Source organism: Diadema setosum, chromosome 16, assembly GCF_964275005.1.
Source record: "Diadema setosum chromosome 16, eeDiaSeto1, whole genome shotgun sequence".
NCBI classification, from domain to species: Eukaryota; Metazoa; Echinodermata; class Echinoidea; order Diadematoida; family Diadematidae; genus Diadema; species Diadema setosum.
In genome coordinates this window covers 2,040,452-2,068,292 of record NC_092700.1, presented here as the reverse complement: position 1 = coordinate 2,068,292, position 27,841 = coordinate 2,040,452, and the positions used below count along the sequence as shown (strand labels likewise).

The 27,841-nt window shown below is 38.7% G+C and overlaps 1 protein-coding gene across 1 annotated transcript in view; it reads right to left on the bottom strand.

The window, feature by feature from the left end:
• Window positions 1-25,788, bottom strand: part of LOC140240197 (scavenger receptor cysteine-rich domain-containing protein DMBT1-like) — a 156,045-nt gene extending 130,257 nt beyond the window's left edge. The window contains exons 1-8 of the mRNA XM_072319994.1: window positions 25,719-25,788; window positions 19,972-20,310; window positions 18,441-18,752; window positions 17,761-18,108; window positions 16,870-17,181; window positions 16,205-16,513; window positions 15,625-15,933; window positions 13,650-13,991 (exon numbers count right to left, since the gene is read on the bottom strand). Of these exons, the coding sequence (XP_072176095.1) occupies window positions 13,650-13,991; window positions 15,625-15,933; window positions 16,205-16,513; window positions 16,870-17,181; window positions 17,761-18,108; window positions 18,441-18,752; window positions 19,972-20,310; window positions 25,719-25,788 (2,341 nt within the window). The remainder of the gene's footprint in view (window positions 1-13,649; window positions 13,992-15,624; window positions 15,934-16,204; window positions 16,514-16,869; window positions 17,182-17,760; window positions 18,109-18,440; window positions 18,753-19,971; window positions 20,311-25,718) is intronic.
• Window positions 25,789-27,841: the final 2,053 nt, after the last annotated feature.

The following is a 27,841-nucleotide window of genomic DNA, read 5'->3' as shown; positions in this document are numbered from 1 at the left end:
GGATTTTGCTGAAATTATCAGCGCTGACAAACGTTGATGAAACATCCCCCAGATTTTGCTATGGTGCGCAAAAAAAAAGCAGCCATGTCTGGTCTGTTGAAAAAGAATAATCAATTCAGTAAAAAAATCACCAAAAATGTTATTATCATGTCAAAATCAAGAGCAGAAAACTCAAAATTATTATCAGGGAAGTGGTAATGTAACAGAACCAAATATGGTTCCTTTTGGCGCACCATAGCAAAAACCCGGCTCGTTGCCCGAACCGTATTCGGTTTAAACTGGACTTTAGTCCCCACGGCATGGCCACAGCGATGGAGCCGTCGCGACGTCTCAGAGATATCTCCGAGACCTGCTGGAAGCCGGAAATGGTCTCTGAAAAAAAAAAAAAATGTTCTACTCTCCTTCCACTCCATATTGCTTGTCTTCAGGAGACGACGCATCGTAGCGTAGAGACGTTGCCATGGTTGCAGAGACTAGAATTACCACCTGGTCGTAACCTAGTCTTCCGACCAACGAGATTCTCACTTAGTCTTTGGCAAATGTGATACGCCATCATCGTCCAAACACTTTGAAATGTTGATAGATCCTAAAAGGCGTCTTGACTGGCGTACGATGGGGCATCCAATCAGTACTCCGTGAATGGTGTCACACCTGCAAAATTCGTCGGAACTCTCTGGCGTTACCAGGATCTTAATTACTTATTCCCTACGTGGCGTATTTCACTATGGTGGCACATACAATAACCTATATCAATGCATTTCAAATCGAACGATCTTTCACAAGACAGTTTAAAAATAACCAATCAATACCACTCTGCTCAACCTTCTTTATTATTGCTCCAGTGAATTTAATTCTCTGAATTTTGAAAGCCTGGGTATACTTTGAAACATGATCCTTGAACTGTGACAGAAAAAAAAAAAGATTCATGTTTGTGGTGTCAACGTCAACGCGCTGTGTGTTTAGAAATAGCTGGTCGCATAGAGAGTAAACCCACCCCACCCTTACAGGTAAAATTTAATTATGAATGTTTTAGGTAGCAAAAGTTTTCTACACGTGTATTTCTGATGTGTTTGGTGTCGTATTCCTTTCAGGTGAAGAAAAAAAAAACAGTCCCTGATCTCTTTCAAAGAGCATATTTTAGCCAGCTCTCTTGGTTGTCATTTTTAAGTGAATGGAAAAATATTGATTTCACAAAAATGAGGTCGCTTCCTCTTGGAGCCTGTAAAGAATTTAAATTGGACTGAATGTCACATGGCAAAGATTTTTTTTTTTTTCAATCTTGGACAAAACCTTATAACTCTCATAAATGCTAACATGTCTAGTGACCTTGTGATAGCAAGCCATAACTGAAATGATGTAAAAAGGCAATTTTGATCATTAACTCTCGGAAAGGGGGTTGTTATTTAAGAATGTATACCTCAATTTTTTTTTAAGACGAAATGCAGACATTTTGATGTTAATCGTGAGAAAGCTCCTTCCACAGCACCGGTCCCTTGAAAGAAAAGGGAAGGGAGAGCTGGGTGGCCTCATCAAGTCATGAAGCTTGCAATGATTTTGATGTCCGACACATCTGATCCAAACATTTTTTAAAGCACCTACAAAAGAGAAGTCCACTGTTTCTGCACGGTTAGCGATTTATCGATCGGTTTTTAAAAAGCGGCTTTATGTGTTGAGCAGAATATGCGAAGTTGGCACGCCGTCGACTGAGTCGGACGTGCGAACGTGGCACATAAAGAGTTAATGGACACCAAACGATATGTCACAACCACACCTCTCATAATAGCTGACAAACACAAATATTCCTTGTCTATTGTAGACAGCCCGCGGTAAGGTGGAACGTAGGCGGGCTCCTTCTGAACAGAACGAGTGCATGCAGCATCACATCCTGTATGTCTCAACTCGTTGCTGGCCGTTTGAAAATTTACATCATTTTCGTCAAGTTGGAGAAGATCATTGTATTATCACAAAAGCGGTTCATCATGAATATAGTGTGTTTAAACAATGTTGTACATTAGCAACCACAGATTACGGTTTTCTAGTATAGGGGCCAAGGAAACTCGTTCTATCATTAATTTGTTCTGGCGATATCTGCTTGGATCTATAGTAGTTAAGGCCTTGGACACATAAGATTGTGTATGTCATCGCGGTGCTGTGCACGGAATACAATCATGTTAAAATAATGAACCTGCGTACTGTACAGTAAAACTCTCCTAAAAAGGGGGTGGGGGAGATAAGCAATCACAAACACATAAACACTCAAATCGCATGTTAGCGTACTACAAAAAAAAAAAAAAATACCTATCACATGAGCTACACACATGCACACACAAACAACTGAAATAACTGCTGAAACAGCAGTCCTTCCTTTCAATGTCTTTTGTGTGTTCGTTTCTTTCTTTTTGACATATTTTTGTGGAAAGATATCAAACGATAAAAAAAAAATACAAACATTAAGGCAGGGCCTCTGAAATGTCTGTAACTACACTGAAGAAATTGCCTTGGGCCACAGGAAGACATACTACCAGTACGCGTTAAAAACTGAATAAATTTATCAAAAGTATTTTTTGGTCTTTTTTTTAGCATGTGTGTGTGTGTGTATGGGCGTGTGACAGTGTGTGTGTGTGTATGTGTATTTTGAGAGGTGACCAATCTTTAAAATGATCTTACAAACAACCATCATAGCACTTTCCACTCATCAGTGAATACAATGTTGAACATGGTAATTACTTATTATCAGTCTAAATTTCTTAGCTTAGAGTGGCAAATTGACCAGAGAAAAAATCCATGCGAGCTGCTGAACATCAAAATTACCTGAAGGACACAATAATATATCATTTTCCTGGATCAAACCTTCGTTTAAGATTCTGAATTCATTTGGCATGTTTGTAATCATTAGACTAAAATTGGCAATTATATACCCTTTAGTGTTAGCTATTCATATCGGGTCGGGTCGTTGCTCTTATTCAAGTTTAGGCCGCACTGAAAATCACTTTGGGATTTGAAATATCAATAGGGAAAACAGACAATTAAAATTTATTATGTGATTACATATGTTAGACTAAATTGCATGATGACAGTTTAGTAGATAATGACCGGTGTTATTACATTTTAGTGCTGATTATGTCACGATCAATCCGAGCACAAAGAATGAGAATGATATCATTATGATAGAAATAATTGTACTAATTTTAAGATGAATACAACTAAACATCGAAGTGTGAAGTCATTGGAAAAGTAACTTAGTTCTGATGAAAAGCCGTAAACATAATCAGGAGTGATTTTTTTTTCTATGCAGAAGTCGCCAGACAAAAACAAACAAACAAACAAACAAAAACATAGCATTAATCTTGACATGCAACTGCTACGTGCATTGTATTGTTGATTACTACTAGATTTCCTGGTATTTGTTTCAAGTATGCCCTCAAATTCTATGAGCTGTAAAATGTTTTGGTTTAATAGCATTTTGGTCAGCGGTCGGTGACAGTATGACAGTAAGTAGATGAGTGTGCGTTGGTATGTAGCTAGAGCAAAGGAAATCACAATGGAATAAAACAGTTCTCAGTGAATTCAGACTTCCTCAGTGAAGTAAAGTGTTATACGGCACTAATCATTTCTTAGAGACAATAGCCACCCAAAGAAGACAGTAAAAAATGGCTTTGATCGAAAGAGTTTGCTGTAGATGTTGTCTTTAACGAGTCTTTCTCTCCGAAGATTTTTTTCTTTAAGTGCCAGTATGTGCGGCACATGACCGCTGTAGACTGGTGGCCAGTATGACAGGCTTGACATTGTTTGACTTGATGAGTTTAACGCCATTTTGATGATTACAGTTTTGAATGTATCCTTCTTTTAACAAGTAGTGAAATCAGAGGATATGTATAACATACACATACTTACCACATTACGAAACATATCGACTTGCATTTTTTTATTTTAAGATCAATTTGAAGAGTTTCAAAAATAGAAGGAAAAGATAAAACACTAATTCAAACTCCATTGACTGCCTTCTTGGATCAACTTTCCCTAGAATTTTAACGAAGACCTATTTCAATATAGAATGTACAAATCAAGTGAAAATAAGAAAGGCATTAAATTGACACTATAAGCCCATACTGTTCGAGACAACTTAACGCCCTTCTCCTTCTCAATTCTGTACCTTAATCAGCACTCCAAAGACCCAAAAGAGTTAATAAAACTTCTGAATCAATTCAAATTAATTTCAATTCGAATTTATTTAATTTTCGACAAGAGCAAAAGGCATTTCACTTTCTTGGATAACAGAGAATAGGTTTCGTAAGCAAGCATAGGAAACAGAGAGGAGTATACAATAACTAGGAAGTTAAAGTAATCATACATTGTCATAAAAATGAAGTGGTGAAAATGAAAGAGCAACATATAAACTTGGGGTAAAATAGGGGGACCCACTAAAACGACACAACTTGTAAAATGATAGCCCCTTACGTATTGAACCTCAATAGAAATAAAGAAACAGAGAAAAATAAAGTTCTACACTCTAAAAAAATCTGGGTCAGAAGTGACCCGGAACTGGGTCCGTGGGGTCACATACCGCTCCGCGGCAAAAATGACTTGGAATTTGGTCATGAAGACCCTGAAAGGGGTCACCTTGACCCAATTCATGACTCTGAAGATATGACCCCATTCCTTGTCAATTCTGACCCGGAACGGTGTCAGCGTGACCACAACGGACCCATTTCCGGGTCAGTTGTGACCCGGATTTTTTTTCCTTTTTTTTTTTGTGTAGGAAAAAGGCGTCTAGAAGACGACAAGACAAGAAGAGACAAGATAACAGACAGACAGACATACATCCAAGCGAATGGACATGAAACGATACCTTTCTTTTTTTCTGTAGCAAAATGTGTTTCGTGTATTAAGATTAAGAGTTTTATGAGTACATAAATTGGTGTTGTACAGGTATCACATATTCAGATAGGGCCTCATCCACGTCAAGCTCTGCTTATGATGACGGTCCCCTGTATTGATTTCTCCTTTGTAAATAGATACAGTATGCTTAATATGTTATTTTGATTCATAATTATGTCACTTCAAACTGAATGTTGTTACGCAAATGATTTTTCTTTGTATTGATTTGTATGTATCTGTATCATTTTGTTTTCATTTGCAATTGTATTCGGAGAAAGAAAATGCAGAAATAAACCAAACAAACAAACAAACAACAACGAAAGTAATAAAGTAAGAGGAAGAGGCCATACAGATTTAGACAAGACTAACATGACAGGAAGACAACACAATGAATTTCTCCACCTTACAGTCAATGGATATCAACTGACCTCATTCGATTAATATGATAAAATCGATAAACAATAATCCTTACAGATATTTACTTTTAATCAAGCATCTTTTTTCTCTGTATGTGTATGTCATTGTGTTTATTGCCGACAAATGAGCATTTGAATATAAGAACGACCCAAGTCCATGGGAGACCATTTCGAGTAAACTTAAAAAAAACTTCATATTTTTTTTTTATTTTTCCAAAAATGTTCTATTTAACTGTGATGGGAAGGCAACATTGTATATAAAAATTAGAACATACATTATGACAATTAACATTTACATTAATTGTGGAGAGGCCATTTGGTGTGATGGACTTGGGTCGTTCTTTGAATCATATGGACTTGGGTCGTTCTTTGATTCATATACATGATATTCTGCTATAGAGATAAGAGAAGGATGATAGAGGGCGCTATAATATGAATGTAAGAATGACCCAAGTCCTTCATTCTAACATTGATATAAGATTTAACTCATTCATTTCAGGCACTTCCGGGGGTAATTACGATTTATCATTTATACACAAGATGAGTCCATGCATAAGCTACAAATTCCCATGTCAAACTGAATTTGGCCAAAAATTGGACTTGGGTCGTTCTTATATTCAGGTCTTCAAATAATAAATCAATGTTACTACTGTTATGTGTTGCTTGAAGGTTACTGCTTTCCGTCAAGATGATCAACCACAAACCCATCGCACCAGAGGCGGAATAATCCAGAATGCCGGATGAATTAAATTTCTTGCTGCATTCCTGGATATTCGAGGTTCTTTCTGAAAATTCCGACTTTAATCTTATTCCGGTCCAAACATTTGGGCCATTTTGGTGGCCAGCCCGAACGTTTTGCTTATGCGTAATAAAAATCTCGACGTTTCTTTCGAAGCGGAGAAATATCGAACGCTATTTGAAGAGAAATCTAATTGTACTCTGACTGCATTCTAAATATTCATGCTGCATTCCGACAGCATTCGAAACAGTCTGACCTCATTTGAAGGAAAACTGGAGGTCTAGGGCATGCTGCTTCAAATCCTGCCAGAATATTTCAAATGATCCTCAAATAAGCCGGAATACATCTCGAAGACATCTCATGACAGCTGCTGGAATCTATCTCACTACTGAAATCCATGACTTTAAAATATTGCACCTGTTTCTTCTGAAGAAACCCACACATATAAGCCTACATAATAATCCTTCAAGGAAGTTCTTGAGTCCCGAGTCATTGTAGATCAAAGCATCGGACCACTTTCACGTGCACTGATGCCCAGGGTCTCCCGCAGGAACTTGCATTTTCCATCCACAAGGGCACTGTGAATCATAAAAAGTCCTAGTTGCGGCACAGAGGACCGCTATTGGAAGGTTTCTTGATAACCACATGCTTGCATTTAGAGCTCCCAAAGTAAGAGGAACATTATCATAATCTTTGCAACTGAATGACAAATTAGCTGGATCGACAATGGATATAAGTATTTAGCCGCTATCAGGGCTGTATCAAATGCTCATTTTTGATTGGTCGCCGTGCGTTCTGGATATCACGGATCGAGTTTCCGGTTGTGCTGTGTACTTCCGGTATATACGAGTATACTCGGCTTGCGAATTGCTACATGGATAATTCATCGAATTTTATCAGTTTGTTTTGTCGTTTCATCCATCATTATGGACGGTTCTGCGGACAGATATTTGCACAGGATAACTGTCGGAATGTCCCCCAACTTCGTAAGTTTTTGACTGACAGAGGCGTACCATGCAATGGTAAACGGAGAGACGAGCTCCTCAGTCTTGCATCGTCCACGTACGATGTGATACAGCCCTGTGATCGTGAAGAATTCCTGCGCAAGCATCGTAGGGTGACCGCAGCGGATGGCTCCGAGCGTGACTTCGACGGTAAGGCCGTGGATAGACCAACACATCGCTGCTTCACAACGGAAGCCCATCGTCACACAATTGGTACTACAAAACCACTTTTTTATGAACAAATTTGAAATCTATTTTTACTTACTTTTAAACAGCGTGACCCGTTTGCACAATGATATCGCTTTCTCACAACATAAACACTAGTACATAGTGATCACCACTGCAGACAATAAGCCAGTTCGTAGTTCCACTTTGCGCATGAGCAGAAACAAGGTCATTCGGACCAACAGGCATAATGGTTTTTAAATTCACTGGGATAAGCATCTGTAATGTAATGATTATTCATGAGATACTTATAAATGCTGCTTGCCAGCACATCCACCTGACAGCAAAAGTGGTATTTGGCAATATCAATAGAAAGAGATTGCCAATACATTCAATGCAAAATAATGAAATGGATGCTTTCCCAAGTGTAAATTGACGGATCGTTCTGCTCATCTGGTCTACGCAATTCTATTCTTTGTTTGAACAGGATTGTGAATCCCATAAATCGTTACGTAAAGCTTATGCATTATGTCGCTCTAAAACGAGTTAAGTGCCCCTAACCGACTGAGAAAAGAGAAAGGTCATTCGTACCAATGCGCCCATGAGCCAACTCCGAACTAGCTTATACAAACAGCTGTACGCTCGCGCGCACCAATACCGGAAGTAGGCATCACAACCAAAAGGCTAAAAAAGAAAATGTCGCCACCATCGGCAAATATCTTGTACAGCTATTGTCGATCCCACGAATTGCCCTGCATCGACGTCGCAGGGCAATTTGTCAATCACTTCAATGAAAGCATCTCTATGGAAGCATTTCATGAATTTGAATATCATAGTCTGTTTCTGAAGATCTCCCAAACGGGTGTTCCTTCTTTTGAGTGGTAAGACAGGTGATGACCTCATACCTGTATATTCCTCCATATGGCTTGGCAGACCATAGGCGTGATGAGTTTGACTGACTCACTCATGGAACACCCATAGTATCACGCTCAATCCTGATGTAGTTAAAAAGGACTGAGGATCTCTAAATCTAAACTCCTCCTCATGGAATAAAGTCTATACATCCTCCTACTCTTACCAGTCTCCTTTGCCAGACATTGCTGTGTCTGATATCTTCAGGATCGGCTTCACCTGTTTCTTCATCTGGCCTTCTACACATCTCTTTCAAGTTGATTGGTCGTGCTGGAAGACAACAATCCTTGGCAAAGCAACATTGTCCATGGGATCCGTTGTCTGTTATGGTTGGGTTGAGACTGACAAAATTTAATATGCTCAATTCACCAGCATTTTAATACCTTATCGGAGACCTTTCCGGTTGCATTCTTGATACACACAAGATATTCGTGTTAATACATTCTAAGTAAATTTCAGGTATATTCTAAGTATTCGCGCTACATTCTGTTTGAATTCTTTTGACCATTCAAACCAATGACAGCCCTTCCGGGAGCCTTGTGACTGCATCCGAGACACCTCGAACTACATTCAAGCAGCATTCGAGAGCTGAAACGCACAGAATGTGGGGAAAATGATTCGAGACGGGTTCGAAACGTACGTATTCCGGAGTATTTGAACGGAATTCTCAACAAAGCTGTAGGATTTTTTGGCGATTTCCCTCCCGCAAATTTTGAATATCTTTTAGTTGGGTCAGTTCTGCTTGATTCGTGGTGATTCGGATTATATGTGACGATGGTAATAGAAATGGCAGATTAAGCTGCTTGCATCAGGCCACTCCCGCTGAAACGAACATATTGGGACTGGCAGTTTTCTTTCATCATATCGAAATTTTCTTATAGCTGAAGAGTAAATGTATAAAGAGATGAAATAGAAAATAATCTTGAAATCAGATCTTCGTTTTCTTTTTGCTTCTTTTTTAAGAGCATTTTGTTGTAATAGTGTCATTCATAATGAGCATGCAAGAACGATTACATTAGGTGATTTCAAGTTCGGTGATAGTGCTAGTGCTAGCCCCTGAATAACAGCGTTAAATCGATCTCCATCACTGATGGTCAGATTAACGAGGCGATACCGATCAAAATTATCGATCACCAGCACTAAGTGTTGGAATCACAGCACCGCGAGCTCCGTGGGAATTGAGCGACGAAAAAAAGTTATTGCGCGTGATTACAGTCAAATATCTATAAAAAAAAATGTAGCCAAAATTGTTTAGTTTTAGAGGCATAGTGAGGAAGACAGATTAAAATACCACAAAGTTCATCTACTCCCCAAAATACAGCTATTTTAATTTTGCTCCAAGGCTTAGATTTATAAAGCCATGTCGAGAGTGTTCATTTACGTTACGTGGGCGACCACTGCATTAGCATAGACTTTGCACGTAAAACGTGCATCTATTATGGACATGAATATAAGTCTCGCACGACAACGCTAACACCAGCACCGATCGTGCAATGACAAAAAATAAGTTAATGTTAATCCCTAGGGGCAGATGTTAGTCAATGGCGAAAAAGCACGTAAATCGCTAACACAATCGGCGGAGCTCGGTTCAGCAGACGACATTCAACACCGAGGCCAGCACTAGCAACCGGAAATACGTCATAGTTTTGAGGTCAACTCCCAACACAAACGTGATTTCAAGTTCGGTTTTATCGCCGTTGCTAGTGCTGAGATAGCACTAGCACTAGCACCGAACTTGAAATCACCCTATGTGATTATCGTTGCATCTAAACATCTAAGCTAAACATCATTTTTATACCCCGTTTTCAACTTGAATTTTGATTTCCAAAATCCATTGTTTCCGCCGGTGGCTGCTCTAAAATGAAACCATGCGCACGAAAGAGATTCGTAAAGTGGAGATGGGGATTTGTTTGTGTGTGTATATGTGTGTGTGTGTGTTAAAGACCTTGAAAAGAAATATAGATACCTCATAGCTATCTTATGGATGGTCTGATCTTCCTCAAACTTCGCTGATGTATACTAGTATTGCTGTATTCAATGCATTTAATGTGTGTAATCGGGAAAACTCATTATTAGTTAAATATTTCCCCACCAATTTAAATATCCTTAAAGATTAAAAAAAGAAAAACCGAATCGGAATAATTCCTTTTAATGGGTGACTTTTGAATTAAGATCAATATTTGTCAGGATTTACATTGATTATGCGATCCTCGTAACAGCATTCTAATTTTATTAAACCTACCAAAAATTCTAATGAAAGTGAACAGGCATCACTTTAAATGACATTCCATGTATGCTTGCTACAGAAACCGTATTAAGCGTTTAAACCTCTAATATGTATTGTCAAGGATTTTGTAATGTCTTAAACAAAGCCATTGCGAATGAAAGAGCCAATAATTGTATTCTGCGAAAGAATAATACGTATATTATGCTTAATCCATGAATTCTTACTTATGCAGCGTAATATTTGTTTGGAATTTATTCTTTAAGGCACGTCTTTCAGATAAAATCTGCAGCAATATCAAACCACTTAGGGATCAACTACGAGGAATTAAGTCCCGACAAGTGGTGCAGTCGGCGTTAGCCTTGTCGATTGAGCTGGACTGTGAGATGTGGGGTTGGTGGAACAAGGATCAGGATCGTTTGGGTTTTGCGGAGGGAAACGCGACATTTCAGGATCGGGATAGTTTGGGTTTTGCGGAGGGCAACGCGGCATTTCAGGATCAGGATAGTTTGGGTTTTGCGGAGGGCAACGCGGCATTTCAGGATCAGGATAGTTTGGGTTTTGCGGAGGGCAACGCGGCATTTCAGGATCAGGATAGTTTGGGTTTTGCGGAGGGCAACGCGGCATTTCAGGATCAGGATAGTTTGGGTTTTGCGGAGGGCAACGCGGCATTTCAGGATCAGGATAGTTTGGGTTTTGCGGAGGGCAACGCGGCATTTCAGGATCAGGATAGTTTGGGTTTTGCGGAGGGCAACGCGGCATTTCAGGATCAGGATAGTTTGGGTTTTGCGGAGGGCAACGCGGCATTTCAGGATCAGGATAGTTTGGGTTTTGCGGAGGGCAACGCGGCATTTCAGGATCAGGATAGTTTGGGTTTTGCGGAGGGCAACGCGGCATTTCAGGATCAGGATAGTTTGGGTTTTGCGGAGGGCAACGCGGCATTTCAGGATCAGGATAGTTTGGGTTTTGCGGAGGGCAACGCGGCATTTCAGGATCAGGATAGTTTGGGTTTTGCGGAGGGCAGCGCGGCATTTCAGGATCAGGATAGTTTGGGTTTTGCGGAGGGCAGCGCGGCATTTCAGGATCAGGATAGTTTGGGTTTTGCGGAGGGCAGCGCGACATTTCGATGTGTGAGGTGTCTGGCTTGTTGAGGGAAAGTCGTCGATATACTAGAACACAGACCAGTACGATGACCAGAACAATAGTTGTGATTGGCACGCCGACAATCACCCCGAGGGAGATCGTCTGCCCCTTCCCTGAAACGAACAATACCAAGAATTTAGTTTTGCACATAATTATAAGCAGGAAACTAGAACGATTCCATAATAACACTTCACATTGAGGTATTGATTCGAAAATACACACTTCAAATTGCTCACTTTGTGAACCACAGTACGAACACAGAATACAATTTTTTCAAAAAGCAAAAGTTTAGCTCTAGTTTTCACCCTTCTGAACAATAATCTAGAATGGTAAACATTTTCTTCTTATTTTTTGTAGATATATTATGCACAGATATTTTGAAGTTTTTAAGTGAAAAGACAAAGGAAAGGATTATATTATTTAGGGGTTGTGGAGAACGTACGATTCAATTCAAATTAATTCAATTCATTTATTTTCATACTTCTCATTTATGAACATTACAACAGAAATAATAATACAAGTTCTTTTACCTGGGAAACAATGTGCAGAAAACAAATAATATAAATAGTGATAACACAGTAATTACATGTAATGATAACTGGTCAAAATCGAAATGGGGTTGATCAAAGAGAAGTATGACGGGACCTACATGAAAGCTAGCTTGTTTGGCTGTAAGCACCGAGTAAACAGTGTTTGTGAAAAAGAAACGGAGAACGGATAGAAGATAAGACCAGGTGATTCAATGGTGCCAAATGAGAAAAGCGGGGTATGCCTATGTGATTAAAAAAAAGAAGAATAAGAAGAAGAAAAAAAAATATACTGAAAAGTGAACCATTACTGTGATCGAGCTATCATTGGTTTCCGGAGTAGAACATGATTTGCATATAAAGCTTATTTTGGTATATACACTAAAAACTGCTGTTGCATTAACTATCGCAAGGATATGATCAGTAAGATACAAAAAGTAACATGTACAGTTATTAAAGGACAAGTTCACCTTCATAAACATAAGGATTGAGAAAATATAGCAATATTAGTAGAACACATCATTGAAAGTTTGAGGAAAATCGGACAATCCGTTAAAAAGTTATGAATTTTTTAAGTTTTTGTGCAGTAACCGCTGGATGAGAAGACTACTGCAGTGTACGATGTCACATGCGTACAACAATATAAGGAAAATATAAAGAGAATTCCACAAAATGTCATCTTTTGAAAAAAGTACACATCCCCTTGACTCGTTACCGACATATGTCATGGGTAATATTATTCCCCCTACCTTTAGAAAGAGGCAAGTCAAATGCTCTTTTATCATGCGAAAAAAAATGAAAATATGTTGAATTTTCTTTACATTTTCTTTATACTGTTGTACTCATATGACATCACAAGCTGTAGTAGTCTCCTCGTCCAGCAGTTCCGACACAAAGATTTAAAAAATTCATAACTTTTGCATCGATTGTCCAATTTTCCTCAAGCATTCAGTGATGTGTTCTACCATGGACCTAGCATTTTTTGCTAGGTCCATGGTTCTACTAATATTGCTGCATTTTCTCAATCCTTATGTTTATGAAGGTGAACTTGTCCTTTAAGCCATTTGGTGCCTGCCGTCAAGCTCTGGATAGAAAGTGAGAGAGAGGTAGAGGGAAGGAGGAAGAGAGGGAAACGAAGTAGAATGTGGAATTGCTAATGGTGAATTCGGAGAGCCTGATGGCAAGACTCAAAATGGAATCTGCAGCGTGTTGACAAGAGTGTTTGATCGGACAATAACATAACAATTGAAGAGCTTGCTTCCAAAAGGCGCTAAACCCACTGACAAAATGATGGATTTAGCGCCCATTTAGCGCCAAGCTCTTCAATTTATGTCAAGGCACGTACGATTAGGGTAAAATGAAATTCAAATGAATGAAAAATTACATAAATTAGAAAAGTTTTTAACAAAGATGAGCATAAATTAAAAAAAAAACTGATAACAATAAAGGAATTAGCAAAATTGTTTCGCTTTATCTTGTAAGGCATGACGCGTGTACGTCTACTTCTGTAAAAAAAATTTTTAAAGTCATTGTCTTCCCACATGTCTTCCCACGTGCGTTTTTTTTTTTTATCTTTCTTTACCCAACCCTCATTTCCTACGGAACTTCGAAAGTCTAAAATGTAAAAATATATTTTCTTACCACATCGAACGCCGGCATCGTCATAGTGTTCACAGTCATGGTTGTACCACCCGTTAGAAGAACAGTTCGAAAGACTGGATTCCCAGCCATGACAACCGACGTTGTCAAGGAGAATTGGTCCCGATCCTTCCCCGTATGTTCCTTCACCAACAGCCTCTGCATTGGTGGTAGGATATCCGAGTTGTCTGCAAACGACTTCGGCATCATAGTCATCCCAACCATTGTCGCACACCGTGCCCCAGGCTCCATTGTAATAGACCTCCACCCGACCCTCGTACAACAAGCTTCCTCCTACAAGGCGGATGTTAACTATCGACGATGGAGTGGTGATATCAAACACGTCTATTTGAAAGGTAAAACAGACAATAACGTGACAGAGTAATGTCATTCACAGATCTGACAGAAAATACATACCATTCGCAAATGGTTTCATTTAAAAGGTAATGTTCCAGTTTGAAGAGAATGAGAGTAAACTTCTTTGTAGTCTCTGGAATGAAAGAACACCCTCATGTTTATGCGCCCTTTTTAAATGGTCACTTAACTAGAGCGTGAATGGTAAAGATTCAAGCACGATTCTTTCGCTTCACTACATGATCGACGATCAATTGACGATACGGCTGCGATAAATGTCCTCATTTACTCAAGCATATATCTTTATGTACCTGGTTGTTACCATTGCATGACCATTGCAGCTTGTTACATGGGGGCAAAAACTAGGGTTGGCATCCCCCTTTTTTGACAAAGGTCCTAATTACGAGTAAATTGTACATAGAACCCCTTTTTTGTTGTTACTAATATTTTGGGCATTCTGCATTCTCAGTTTGTTTTGATTACCAGTAAAATGTTCATAGAACCTTTTTTTTATTCTAAATGTCTTTTTTTTCATTCTGCAATCTCTGTTTGTCTGTCTGCTTGGATTACGAGTAAGATGTTCATAGGACTCCTTTGTAATTCTTAATCTCTCTTTTATTATTATTTTTTTTTTGCATTCTGCATACTCTGTTTGTCTGTCTGGTTTTTCCTTTTCTTTTTCTTTCTTTTTTTGGCGGGGGCTGCATGTAAACATATAACTTGGTATATACTTTTATGCTGTTTGCTGAAATTTGTTAAATGTGACCCGCGACAGGAAAAGAAAAAGAAAAAGAAAAGAGAAATACTAAAGTCGCTGATGGCTTAGCCGAGAAAATCGAGTTTAAAGTCAAATCATCAACATCGGTCAAAACCACCGGATTGTTGTTTTTTGCATAATTTTGTAGTCTAATTTATTGCTTATCATTTGCCATAATTTCAAAGCTAAACGATCAGATGAAAGGCAAGAAATTGGCGTTTTTCTTGGTTATCATTTTCTGACTTTCGTCGGAACAGCGTGTCCGAAGATTTGGATTTAATGCCATAGCTGAACTCCGACCTTAGCAACCAGGGAGTGATCATATTGGTCAGAGCGTGGAATCCTTGTTACTGATTGGTCGTGCATGGACTACTGGTGCTATAAGCTTGAATGAACATTGCAGAGGTTGCTGGGAGCGAACCTTTCATTGCCAAGAGGTGAAAGCTGTCTCGCCTTCCTCGATCATGGAAGCGTGGGAAGAAAAACTTTGAAGTGGGAACGTTCGTGAGTGCGTTATCTAGGAAACTCGTCATACCTCGCCATTACTTGCAAATTCAGCTCGGCTAAGTGAGAACCCTGGTTAATGATAATTATATTCGTCATCTTTCCAGTGTTATCTATGTGCGTTACCTCATAATGCTTGTAATTTTAACCTGTGTTCCACCCAAAGAGTGGAGAATAACATTCATACTGAATTGATGCTTTCAATACTAGTTCTTTAAAAGGAAAAAAAAAAATATGCCTTCATAATGCGAAACATGATAGCAAAATTAAATTACTGCAAATAATCGAATTGCCAATATTGTTAACAGTTGATTGTAATTGCAGTCTTGCCACATCGAACTCCTGCATCTTCGTTGTGCTTACAGTCATTGTTGTACCACCCTTTTGAATGGCAACTGCCAAGACTCGACTCTCGGCCGTAGCATTCAACTTCATCAAGGAGAATGAATCCCGAACCTTCCCCGAATGTCCCTTCACCAACAGCGTTTGCGTTGGTGGTGGGATATCCGAGTTGTCTACACACGACTTGTGCATCGTTGTCATCCCAGCCATCGTCGCACACCGTGCCCCAGGCTCCACCGTAATAAACCTCAACCCGTCCCTCGTACAACGAACTTCCTCCAACAAGGCGGATGCTGACTGTTAATGAAGGAGTGGTGACATCAAACACACCTGAAAGAAGCGACAAAAAAAGATAAAGTTAATGTGTGAGAGTGACGTCACAGAGTACTGTCATCCCTTATCAATGGGAAATAAAGATTTTTACATTAGGTAAAACATGAAGCTTTTCCAACACCTTAGTTACAGAATGACCTGGTAGATGTAAGTCTTTATTTCCATAATCTAATCCTGTATTTTTGTGAATTTAGAGATTGAAAACATTGCAACTTTATCACAGAAACGTAGCAGAAGATCATAAATGCAAAACGTTTGGTCTTACCACACCGAACACCTGCGTCTTCATGATGACCACAATTGTGGTTGTACCACCCACTAGAAAAACAGCTAGTTAGGTTCAACTCCCAGCCATAGCAAGCAACGTTGTCAAGGAGAATGGATCCCGATCCTTCACCATATGTTGCGCTAATAAAAGCCTCGGCGTTGGTGGTGGGATGTCCAAGTTGTCTGCATACGACCTGTGCATCGTTGTTATCCCAGTTGTCATCACACACCGTGCCCCAGGCTCCATCGTAATAAACCTCAACGCGACCCTCATACAACGAGCTTCCCTCGGCAAGGCGAATGCTAGATTCTGGTATGGGAGCAATGTGCAATTCACACGAAGTAAAATAAAGATAATCCTGTTAACCTTGTCATTAACTTAAGAAAAGTCCTATGCATTTCATCATGATTTCTTGACTTATTCCAAATAAAGGAAGAAATGCTAGGGGATGGAACTAGAGTTGTCGAGATATACTCAAATTTCGAAAATAAAAAAATGGATCTACAATCTTTTTTCTCAGCAGTTGGGTGTAGCTTGATCTCGTCGCGAAGTGTTTTCTTTCCATTCAAAAGAATATGTTTATAAACATCGAGCACGAAGTCTCTGTGACTATCTATCTCATTGAGCGTGGTAAAGCTTAACAAATATAAACAGCGGATTCTTACCACATCGCACACCTGCATCTTCATGGTGCCCACAGTTACTGCTCTGCCACCCGTTGGAAGAACAGTGGGTAAGGCTCGACTCCCATCCATTACAACCAAGGTTTTCAAGGAAAATGGAACCAGATCCTTCTCCGTATGTCGCACCACCAAAAGCCTCGGCGCTGGTGGTAGGATATCCGAGTTGCCTGCAGACGATCGCCGCATCGTTTTCATCCCAGCCATTGTCGCATATCGTGCCCCAGACTCCAGCGTAATAAACCTCCACCCGACCCTCGTACAACCAACTTCCTCCGACAAGACGGATGTTAACTCCTGGTAAGAGAGTGGTATCATGATTCAAACGAAATGATAAGTTACGAATAAGGCTTGGGTGAATTCATTGGATTAAAAAAGAATAAATAGCATCAGTTTTTTAAAGAGGAAAGCTTTATGGAAGTTCGAGAAAAGAATACGTTTTCTCATTGTTCGTGAATTTCGAAAATTTTTCGACTAACTTTACCGTGTGAACAAAGTAGTATCAACTTACCCCGACTACTGTACACGCCATCTTCGTGCAGAAACCCGCATTCGGATATCGATTAAGAATTTACGTCTCATCATGTAAAAAAAAGCGATGAAAAAGCTCTTGAGTACGGGTCAGGGGTTTACGGGACTATTTCTCTTTCTTTTTCGAATCCCGAATATAATGATATGTTTATTCTCTTTTGATGGATGGGGAGGGGGTTGTCGGTTCTTAACAGGGGCCGTAAATGTTTAAAAAAAAAGGAAAAAAGGGGAAAAAAACATAGTCAAACACCGTCATCCATGCTCCACTGTATATCGGCGCGAAATTCTTAAAACGATACCCCTCTGACAAATGGTTTACAATTACTATAAACAGCATAGTCTTACCACATCGAACAGAGGCATCATTGTCGTGTCCACAATTATGGTTGTACCATCCAATGGAAGAACAGTTCGCAAGGCTCGACTCCCAGCCATAGCAGCCAACGTTGTCAAGGAGGATTGATCCCGATCCTTCCCCGTATGTCGCACTACCTAAAGCCTCGGCGTTGGTGGTGGAAAATCCCAGTTGTCTGCATACGACCTGCGCATCGTTTTCATCCCAGCTGTCGTGGCACACCGTGCCCCACGCCCCACCGTAATAGAGCTCAACCCGACCCTCGTATAAAGAGCTTCCACCGACAAGGCGGAGGTATACTATAATGGGTAAGGGAGGAGTGGGATGATTCAAAAAATCTAGCATAGGTATTTCAGTTAAGATTATTCAAAATAGATCTTCACGTGAGCACAATCTTTTGGGGGGAAATCGACTTCATAGAGCAATAAACAAAAACACTTGTTGTCAAATACTTTAGCTCACTCAAACCACGCATCGCCAACAAAATCAATTAATACCAATGGAAAAACAAAGCGACGATAAGCTCAGGGATTTTGAAAACTTCCGTTTCGTATAATGGCAGTCTTTAATTCTTTTTAATCTGAACCAGCACACGATTACGTTGAATGTTCGAGCCTGTACTGTCTGCAGTTTCAACAACAAATGTATATAATATACAGCGAAGTCTTACCACATCGCACACCAGCATCTTCGTCATGCTGGCAATCATGGTTGTACCACCCGTTGGAAGAACAATTACTAAGACCTGGTTCCCAACCAATGCAGCCAACGTTGTCAAGGAGAATGGGTCCCAATCCCTGCCCATAGGTTCCTCTAGACATAGCTTCCGCATTGGTGGTGGGATATCCGAGTTCTCTGCATACGACCTTAGCATCGTTATCATCCCAGCTGTCATCACACACCGTGCCCCAGGCTCCATTGTGATAAACCTCCACCCGACCCTCATACAACGAGCTTCCTCCGACAAGGCGAATGTTGACTTCTGGAAAGGTAGTGTGACAATTCACACGAAATAAATTTAGCGGACATAAACCCACCGGAAGCGAAAAGGATTGGCTGAGGTTAATCTACATTAACCTCCTTAACAGAAAATTTAATCATTTAACAGATCAAAAGTAAGTTAATTAAGTTTAAGTTTGGCTTTATAGCCAAACAGAAAATGTAGGCATTCCTTCTAGGTAATCTGATTAATGATTCGTCAATATTGCTTTGTGCACTAGAGTAAAATAATTATATTCCCCCATATTGTCACCTCCAAAGTTATCGAATAAATACAATATATATATATATATATATATATATATATATATATGTCTACATGTTTATATATCATACACTTTTTTTAAAGAAATAACACTCAAAATGTGTCTGTGTGCTTTTCCAATTTAGAAAATATAAGGCAGTAAACGGCTCAGTGAGCCATTATTTATTATGCACTTCAAAACAGCATGCACTTAAAATGAACTGCAGCGACCAAAATTTTATTTACCTTATCTCACATGAAGTTATGTTATATAATTTTTTGAATATAACAATTCCAGAAATCATGGAAAAATGAGGTTAATACTTCAAATTGACGTCAAATATTTTAGATTATCATCCCTAGTGAACCCAATTACTGTACGTGGCATCTGAACCCGTTGTAAAAAATGCTTGTCAATTTTAATGAATAATATATAATACATATGTACATTATATATATATATATATATATATTATAATATTTTATATATGTATTAATATATACATATATATGTACAGTTATATGCATGTATATATATATACATATATTTATATATACATATATATAATTATATATATATATATACATGTATATATATATATATATATATATATATATTAATTTGATCTTTGATTAAAACATTCAGTCTGATTGTAGGTCTGATTTTTTTTCTTGGCCACCAATAAAACCGGTTAGAAACTTTTGGATTAGAATGAAGACAGGCCTGCAATAGACTAGTTCACTCAATGTAAACAACATGTACTTAAAATATCATAATAACACGCCTCACGTTTGAAATTGAAATTGAATTCATATCATCAAGTTATCTGCCATCTTGAGTTTTATAATAAAAACAAACAAACAAACAAAAACACAAAATGTATGCAAATTTCTCCTCGTTAATGCCAGCTCATTTTTAGGATTACGGTAAGCGTGTTGACAACTCGTATAGTTTTACCACATCGGACGCCTGCATCTTCGAAGTGCGTACAGTCGTGGCTGTACCACCCGTTGTGAGAACAGGAAGCTAAACTCGACTCCCAGCCGAAACAATTAACGTTGTTAAGAAGAATCGGTCCCGATCCTCCTCCATAAGTTCCTCCAGCCATAGCCTTCGCATTGTTGACCGAATATCCGAGTTGTCTGCAGACGACCCGCGCATCTAAGTCATCCCAGCCATCATCACACACCGTGCCCCAGACACCATCGTAGTAAACCTCAACCCGACCCTCGTACATCGAGTTTCCTCCAACAAGGCGGACGTTGTTCTGGACAGTGGGTGTTGTTGTTAAACCATCTATGCAAAAGAAAGCGATAATTCCTGGTTTTTCTCCAAGTTGAATTACACAGGGTTTATTTACCACCTGACTGTGGCCTGTTGGTTAACGCTATGGTCCACCGGTGCTCTTTGTAAAGTTTCATTTGATTTTATAACTCGGACCAATAGCATATCACATTCAACTTACATGCGATGGGATGTTGCGTTCCATAATATGATCTACGATTGATTGCAATTTATGACATCGCCTTTTCTATGGAAAAGCACCCCAGTTTTTGTGTATATTTCCTGTACCATAATTCAGTTGACCATGAATAAACATGGGTTTATCATGCACAGTAGCAATAATACTGTATCTTAAAATATCTGTCGTTTTGGTAAACATCTTGATTGCATTTGCACTCCCTGTGAAATTTTCACACCCCGCCCTTTATTTCTTTAGATTTTGATGTTACATTTTCAAGCAATATGACAAATGAATGAAAAAAAATCACCCAACGATTGAAGAATTGAATGCATGGTTTGCTTATTCCTTTCATTAATATTTACATTTCTTGTCATGCCATTATGTAGTGTGAGACTACATTATGAAATTATCATGAGCTGAGCGATTTTTCATGTACACACTGCAGTATAAAAACTAAGAACGCACTGAAGATGCACACGAGTAACAGAGATGAGACGTACCATTGTTTAGCTCCCAGAGTTCACCCACCACATTCACAGCTACTCAAACTTTAATAGCTGTTCAAACTTTGATTTTTAATGTACGACAGGTCTCGTGAGAGAAGTGGTACACCCTGCAACATCCCAGCCCCCCCCCTCCCATTGGTGGTCAATAGATATTAAATTATAAAGTAGTTTTAATACTAAATTGGACATCATGGCAAAATTACAAGATTAAGTCATGTTCTTAGTTAGACCGGATTTCTTCCCCTCTAACTTCTTTAATGGATAAATTTAGAGAGATTCTTCTTAAAGTGTGCATGAAATCGGTGAATATAAATATGTTAAAGGTCCTCTCATATGGGGGACCCCCTCCCCCTTCTTCACCTTCGGTGTTATTCTGAAAATCTCTCTCAAGGTTCTTCCTAAGTTTCTTCCTAAATCAGAAAGTTACAAAGTGCCTAGGAAAGACAGAATTGGTATTCTAAAATTTCTCATAGGCACTTCTTAAACCAAGCCATATCCCCTCCCATCGTTTTTCTTAAGCCAGTGCGATACGTCTTATCATAAGGAACCAACCAATGACAAAGTACACGTGTTGTGCATGCCCACACTCACAACGTCCCACTTTTCATGCCCATTTCGCGCATCGATAGATTACATATTGCGCGCACTGAATGACATGCATATACGATGCTTTGCAGCTTGCTGTAGCTTAACAGCGTACCTTAGGACAGGGGTGGGGCTCTCCTAATAACCTTCCTAAATTAATTTTCTTTGCTAGGTGCATTCTAGAATACCAACTTCTTCCTAAGTCAGAAATTTGCATATCTTCCTACGATTCATCCTCGTTTGCATAATCATCCCTAGTTTAGGGTAAAAAGGTTGGGTAGAAACTTAGAAGGACTGATGAAGATTATGATGCATGCATGCAGTCGAAGTGTAAACTCCAAAAACATTATAAATTACCAAACTGGAATGGTGACTTACGTCGTGCGACTACTTCTGGCGTCCTTCCAGTGGAAGAATGGACATTGTATGTGTGATTTCGTGCAGTAATTTCACGCACTGATGCGCTTTCAGTACGTGAGAGATGGTTCGGAATCTCTCTGGGCGATCCGGGAGAAAAGTCGTACGACGATATAGTTACCATTCCAGTTTTGTGATTTATAATATTTTCGAATCTTAGAAAGACAATTAGGAAGATATTCAGAATGCCACTTAGGAAAAAAGTCCTGACTTAGGAAGACATTTCTTCGCAGGAAGGATTTCAGAATACCACCCCCATTCATCTGCCATTTTCGCTCATTTTGGCTTGTGATAGGGTTTTAGATTTAGTTTTATGCGAGGATCAGGATTAGGGTTTTTTGTGGGTAGAGTTTATTCTTGGCTAAGTGTAGAGATATTTCATGGGAGCAATTGTCACTGGAGCAGAAGTCATGACACCAATCATTATATCTTCATTACATCTGCTCCGACACCATGGTTCCATTTCGAAGTCAATGTACTATATGATTCGATAGCTCCATGCCGGCATTGGACTTTGAGAAAGTTTGGCTTGCTTTATATGAATTCCTAACTATTTGATGATTGGGTAACTTCTTTTTTCCCTCGTATTGTGTCGTTAGGTGAGAAATGCCTGGAGACAGATAACACGAAAAGAAGAGGGCTTTGAAAATATGAGAAAAAATAGGCCTACTTTTTTTACTATAAGACACATGCTAAGAATTTAGGTTATTCCATATAGCGAATTGATAAAATGAACCTGTCGGTTATTGTTTAACAGTCAACATGGATTTCAAAATATCGTACGTAGAGATGCCTTCATGTGTCCTTTCTTTGATGAAATAAACATAGTGTGTCCCTTTAACTGCGAGGGTTTGTTTCATTAAGCTTTAACATGACTCGTTATTTTCACGATCTGCAGAATAAACAGTTGACGTAGAAAGATATGTTTATGATTTATTTCTCCTACTTCCTTGTTCCCTTTCGTCAGCGTCAACAAATTTAATGAAATGAATTACATTATTTGTCTATGATGTTTGTTTAGCTCTGCACCCCCCTCCATCTCTCTGTCTCTCTCTCTCTCTCTCTCTCTCAATATACGAGACAAGAAATAAGCGAGCAATGAACCTCAACTTGTCGACGCCCATAAACAACTTCCAATGAGGGAACTATTCTTTGTGTGATTGTTTCAATCTTCACGCCTCCCCTCTTACCAATATGATCGGGGAATGTCTCTTGCATATTGGATACATTGTCAATGCCCATCAAACTCTTTTGGGTTGTTGTCACAGCTCTACTGTTTAGAATGCACCCACTCATTTCTTCAAAAAAATGTATTATTTACGCACAAGGGTGGATGCCTCGAAACTATGTGATGAACTATATTCGCAAACCAAATAGTTTCTAGTGTATGGCGCTTCATAACGCACACTCCAAAACACATGTGGTACTCAGTTGTTTACAGGCGGTCTTGTTTTTTCATAATATCTCTTGCCGGGGTAAAATGTGAGTCTGAGGTGTACTTTAGATAGACTGTACAGTACTGGTTGAAGTGAGGATTCAGGTTTATAACTTTTTTGGTGAGATAATGGAAACCTCTTATGAAATATGAAAAAGCATCTACTTTCAAGAAGTGGCTGAGATTTCAAAAAAGCGGTCCTCATGAAATTGACATGCCACTACTTTCATTATAATTTCTTTGTTTTACCTTGTTTTTAGATGTCTCAGGAATTTCAAAACCGATTTTCATCAAATAAACTTTTGATTCCCTTAGAATTGAATGCTCTTTAACATTTCATAGAGTTGTTTCTTAATATCTCGCAAAACGTTATAAGCTGAATCCTCACCTCAACCATTGCTGTACAGTCTCCTTAATCACCACATGACATGTTAGCAAAACTGACGGAAAGATTAACTATCTTATCCAAAATTTATGATAACATCTGCATCTTATGCAGATGCCAATATGTGAATGACGCAGCCATGAATGGTACCATTCGTCTCATCCTTATTGTAGTGTTTTATTAACACATGTCATGTATAAAGGGTTAAAACCTATCTTCCAAGATTTCCTAAGATTCCTTGATGATTTCTTTGTTTTAAGTAGGAGCAAACAGCAACTACAAGTGATGTCAGTGATTCCGAAGGTTCGTTAATCCAAAAATGAAATAAGATTCGTTAAACAGTGAGTATTAACGAACATTCAAAATCATGAACCTTTCTGTTTTTCTTTTTCGGACTAATGAAAATTCGGAATTACGAACCTGATCTAAGTTTAAATATATGAACCATCGGAATGAGAAACCTTATTTCATTTTCGGATTAACGAACCTTCTGAATAAAATACACTGACGTACAACCGAAATCACAAAAAGTTTGTTTATGTTTTAAACAGGTGTGATGCAAACAGTTTGAATGCCAACACTTGAAGACACCTACCTCTTTGATATTTCTCTTAAATTGCTTTTTGGTTTTATTTTGTTTTGTTTTTCGTTGTTGGGTTTTTTTTTTTTTTTTTTGGGGGGGGGGAGGGGTTCGTCTTTTGTTTTCACACAAGAGTAAAAGGGATGTGAAAGTGCATTTTCAGCAGTTTTTTTGAACCCCTTTTTTTGTAGAATAGTGAGATCAGGTATATCTTAGAGGCCCTTTTTCATTCCTTCATAATCCTTTGCACACTCTTCACTTTCAAGTCTGATAACTTTTGAAGGGATAACGCTACTACTTTGAAAGTTGGCATTAATTGTGGACAGAATGTGTTAATAGAGCATATTTAATTTCAACTTAATTTGATAATGCCTTCATTGCTGTTTCTCCAGTGGTTTACATCCTGATTTTTGTCCCATTCACCACATAGCCAGCACGGTTTGGTAAAGATTAAACTCTTGAATAGACAGATAGACCCTGTACGTCAGAGCCCCTTTTCTCGGTTCACAACTTTCCAGTGTGTGTGTTTTCTTTCCAATATTTAGATAGGTTAAGAGAGTCAATTTCAATTGAGCTATACATCATTGTAAAGCTTAGAATCTGCTCTTTAACAAAAAATCCGTGTCTTGCGACTGTTTGTTGGTTTTGTGATGGTGAAGGTGTTGTGATATATGTACATATATATATATATATATACATATATATATGTTGATCAGAGAGAGAAAATCATTAAAATCATCAGTTTAGGACTGGACAAAATATTGGCAATCAAGACAGAGATGGGGAAAAGAAAATGCAAACCCTGTAATTGTGCGAGTGTTCAAAATTATCCCTATGTAATTTTGTGTTACTTTGCACTATTGTGATTATTGAATCAATTCAAAATAACATCCATTACGAAAAAAAAAAATGTAGTTTATATCACAAAAAATACAACCTGGTACAATTCCCTTCTAGGATCGAGTCATCGATGTGAATTGACTCTGCGCCAGGTTTTAAAGTCAGTAACAGTAGGTGATCTGACTTCACCACTCTGATAGGTGCAGTCGGTATACTGCCCTACTTTGGCAAAAGGAAGCAAGTGACATACCATCCGAATTTGAGTTATTGATGTTTTCATAATTCACATAATGACTTCTTCTTAAAGGCCAAATTTCATGCAGAAACACTCATCCTACTAAGAGATGTGTTACATAAGACATCATGATAGTCCATTGACATCAGTGTAAATGACAGACACATTTTGCTCTTTTACGAGAAATGTCACTTTTGTCATTTGCTTCCTTTTGCCAAAGTAAGGCAGTATATAACTTCATATAATTTCTACTTACCAGTAAAGCTGTACTGGACTGAAAAGAAGACATAACACATGATCACGTATCCTTTTTCATGGGACGCCATGTTGAGACCCAAGATATTTCTGTTTTGAGGGTAAAATCTTGACAGTCTGGAGCTTGCCAAATTCAAGCTGTTCATTCAACCTTGGTGCATGCATACAGTACTAGAAATGTAGCTACATGTTTCATTTAATAAGGGCATTGTACGTGATTCTGTCATGGATGGTAAATCTGTTAAATTCCCCAGAATATCAATTACTGGGTGAGAGGGACAGAAAGAAAGAGAAAGAACGAAAGAACAAAGACAGGAAAAACGAAGGAAAGAGAGAAAGAAAGAAAGAAACAAACAAATAAAGAAACAAACAAACAAACATCGAAAGAGAGATGAGAGTAGAGGTTAATTAGCTCAGTCGGTTGCGCGTCTGCCTCACGATCCTAAGGACCCCGGTTCGATTCCCTGGGCCCACTGAGCAATGTTGTGTGCAAGGGAACAAGCCGTCTCCTCTATTAAGAGGCAAAACACTCTGTCCCTCGGATAGGACGAGAATGGAGGCCCCATGTATGAGAAAATCTTACCTCTTGCACGTAAAAGATCTCGCTTCCTTTATTCATCGCAAAGAGCAGAGTATCTAACCCGGTATAGTAACCGCGCCTTTCGTCCACTTGGACTTCATGGAAGACCAGCTACTGCAGCTGAATATGGGCTATCCAGCCATCTTCTAAGAAGGAAATGAAACAAACAAACAAACAAAACTTTCCTGTACTAGTCTTGTCAGATGGACTCGTCAAGAATAAACACATATACGGCACACGACATAATAATGCATACATACATGCATAGTACCCATTTTAACTTACAGTAACAAATGTGTTATGATGATATACAGTGTTTTCATTGTCATGTGAAAATTACACGGAAGTGACCTTGAAAGAAGACAAACTAATCGTCTAAGAAGCAAAGAATTTTAGAAAGTAAATCGCCTTTTAATTTCAGGGCGAAGAGGGTATGATTTTCCCGACACAACATCAATAACAAACAACAGATCCTGCATTTAAAATGCGTTCAATGGACATTTACATCAAAACATCGTGTCTTCTGTGATCAGACATACTTTGTGACAAATCATTCCTCGCCATGGTCAAACAAAAAGTCTGCAAGCGAGTGCAAGAAATAAATACTGAAATAGAGAAGGAAGAAAGCAAAATATTCGATCTGGGGGTCACTAATGACAAAAGCAAAAAATAAAGAAATTGAGAAGCTCACGTATCAAAAATCTTGGCAAAATGATTAGATCCAGAAGCTGAGGCGACACTCAAATAATCGAGAACAGTACTTTCGTCGTATTTTTTCCCTGAATGAAGATCCCACCAAGGATACAGATGACACCATATTTCGTCTAGCCAGTGTCGTTCTGAATGTTCCCATCTACAAGGATGACATCGAACGCAGCCATCACATCAGACCGAAAAACAAACCGGCACACCAAACGAAATCATCAAGATCTAACAAGTCGTCAGACCATCCACCATGTCCAATTATATCAAAGTTCGAAGTCATAGCGGTACAGCCAGTTGATCGATCCTTAACCATCGCAGGAAACTTGCAAGTCAAAGAAAGTCGATAGTAGAGGATCTGACAGCCGAGAAAGCAACACTCCTGCGAGCTACGAGGAACTGTCAACTCATACTTTTTTTTTCTTTTCTTTTTTTTTTGGATTTACATTACTTTGTTTTTTATTTACATTAATGACATCACCAATTGCTCCCCTCGTTTGAACTTCATCTTATTTGCAGACGACACTAACGTTTTTTACTCTCATAATGATATTGCATCACTGATTGATACACTTAATATGGAATTAGGTAATATTTCGAAATTGTTTAGAAGTAACAAGTTTTCATTGAATATTGATAAAACACGTTTTATACATTTCCATACTCTTCAATCCCAACCCACCCGTCCTAAAAGTATTTATATTGATGGTATAAACATTGCTGAGAAACATTCAACCAAGTTTCTAGGAGTGACCCTAGATAGCAATTTAACTTGGAATACTAATGTGCAGAATATTACTACAGCAATATCTAAAACAACTGGTGTTTTAAGGAGAATAAAG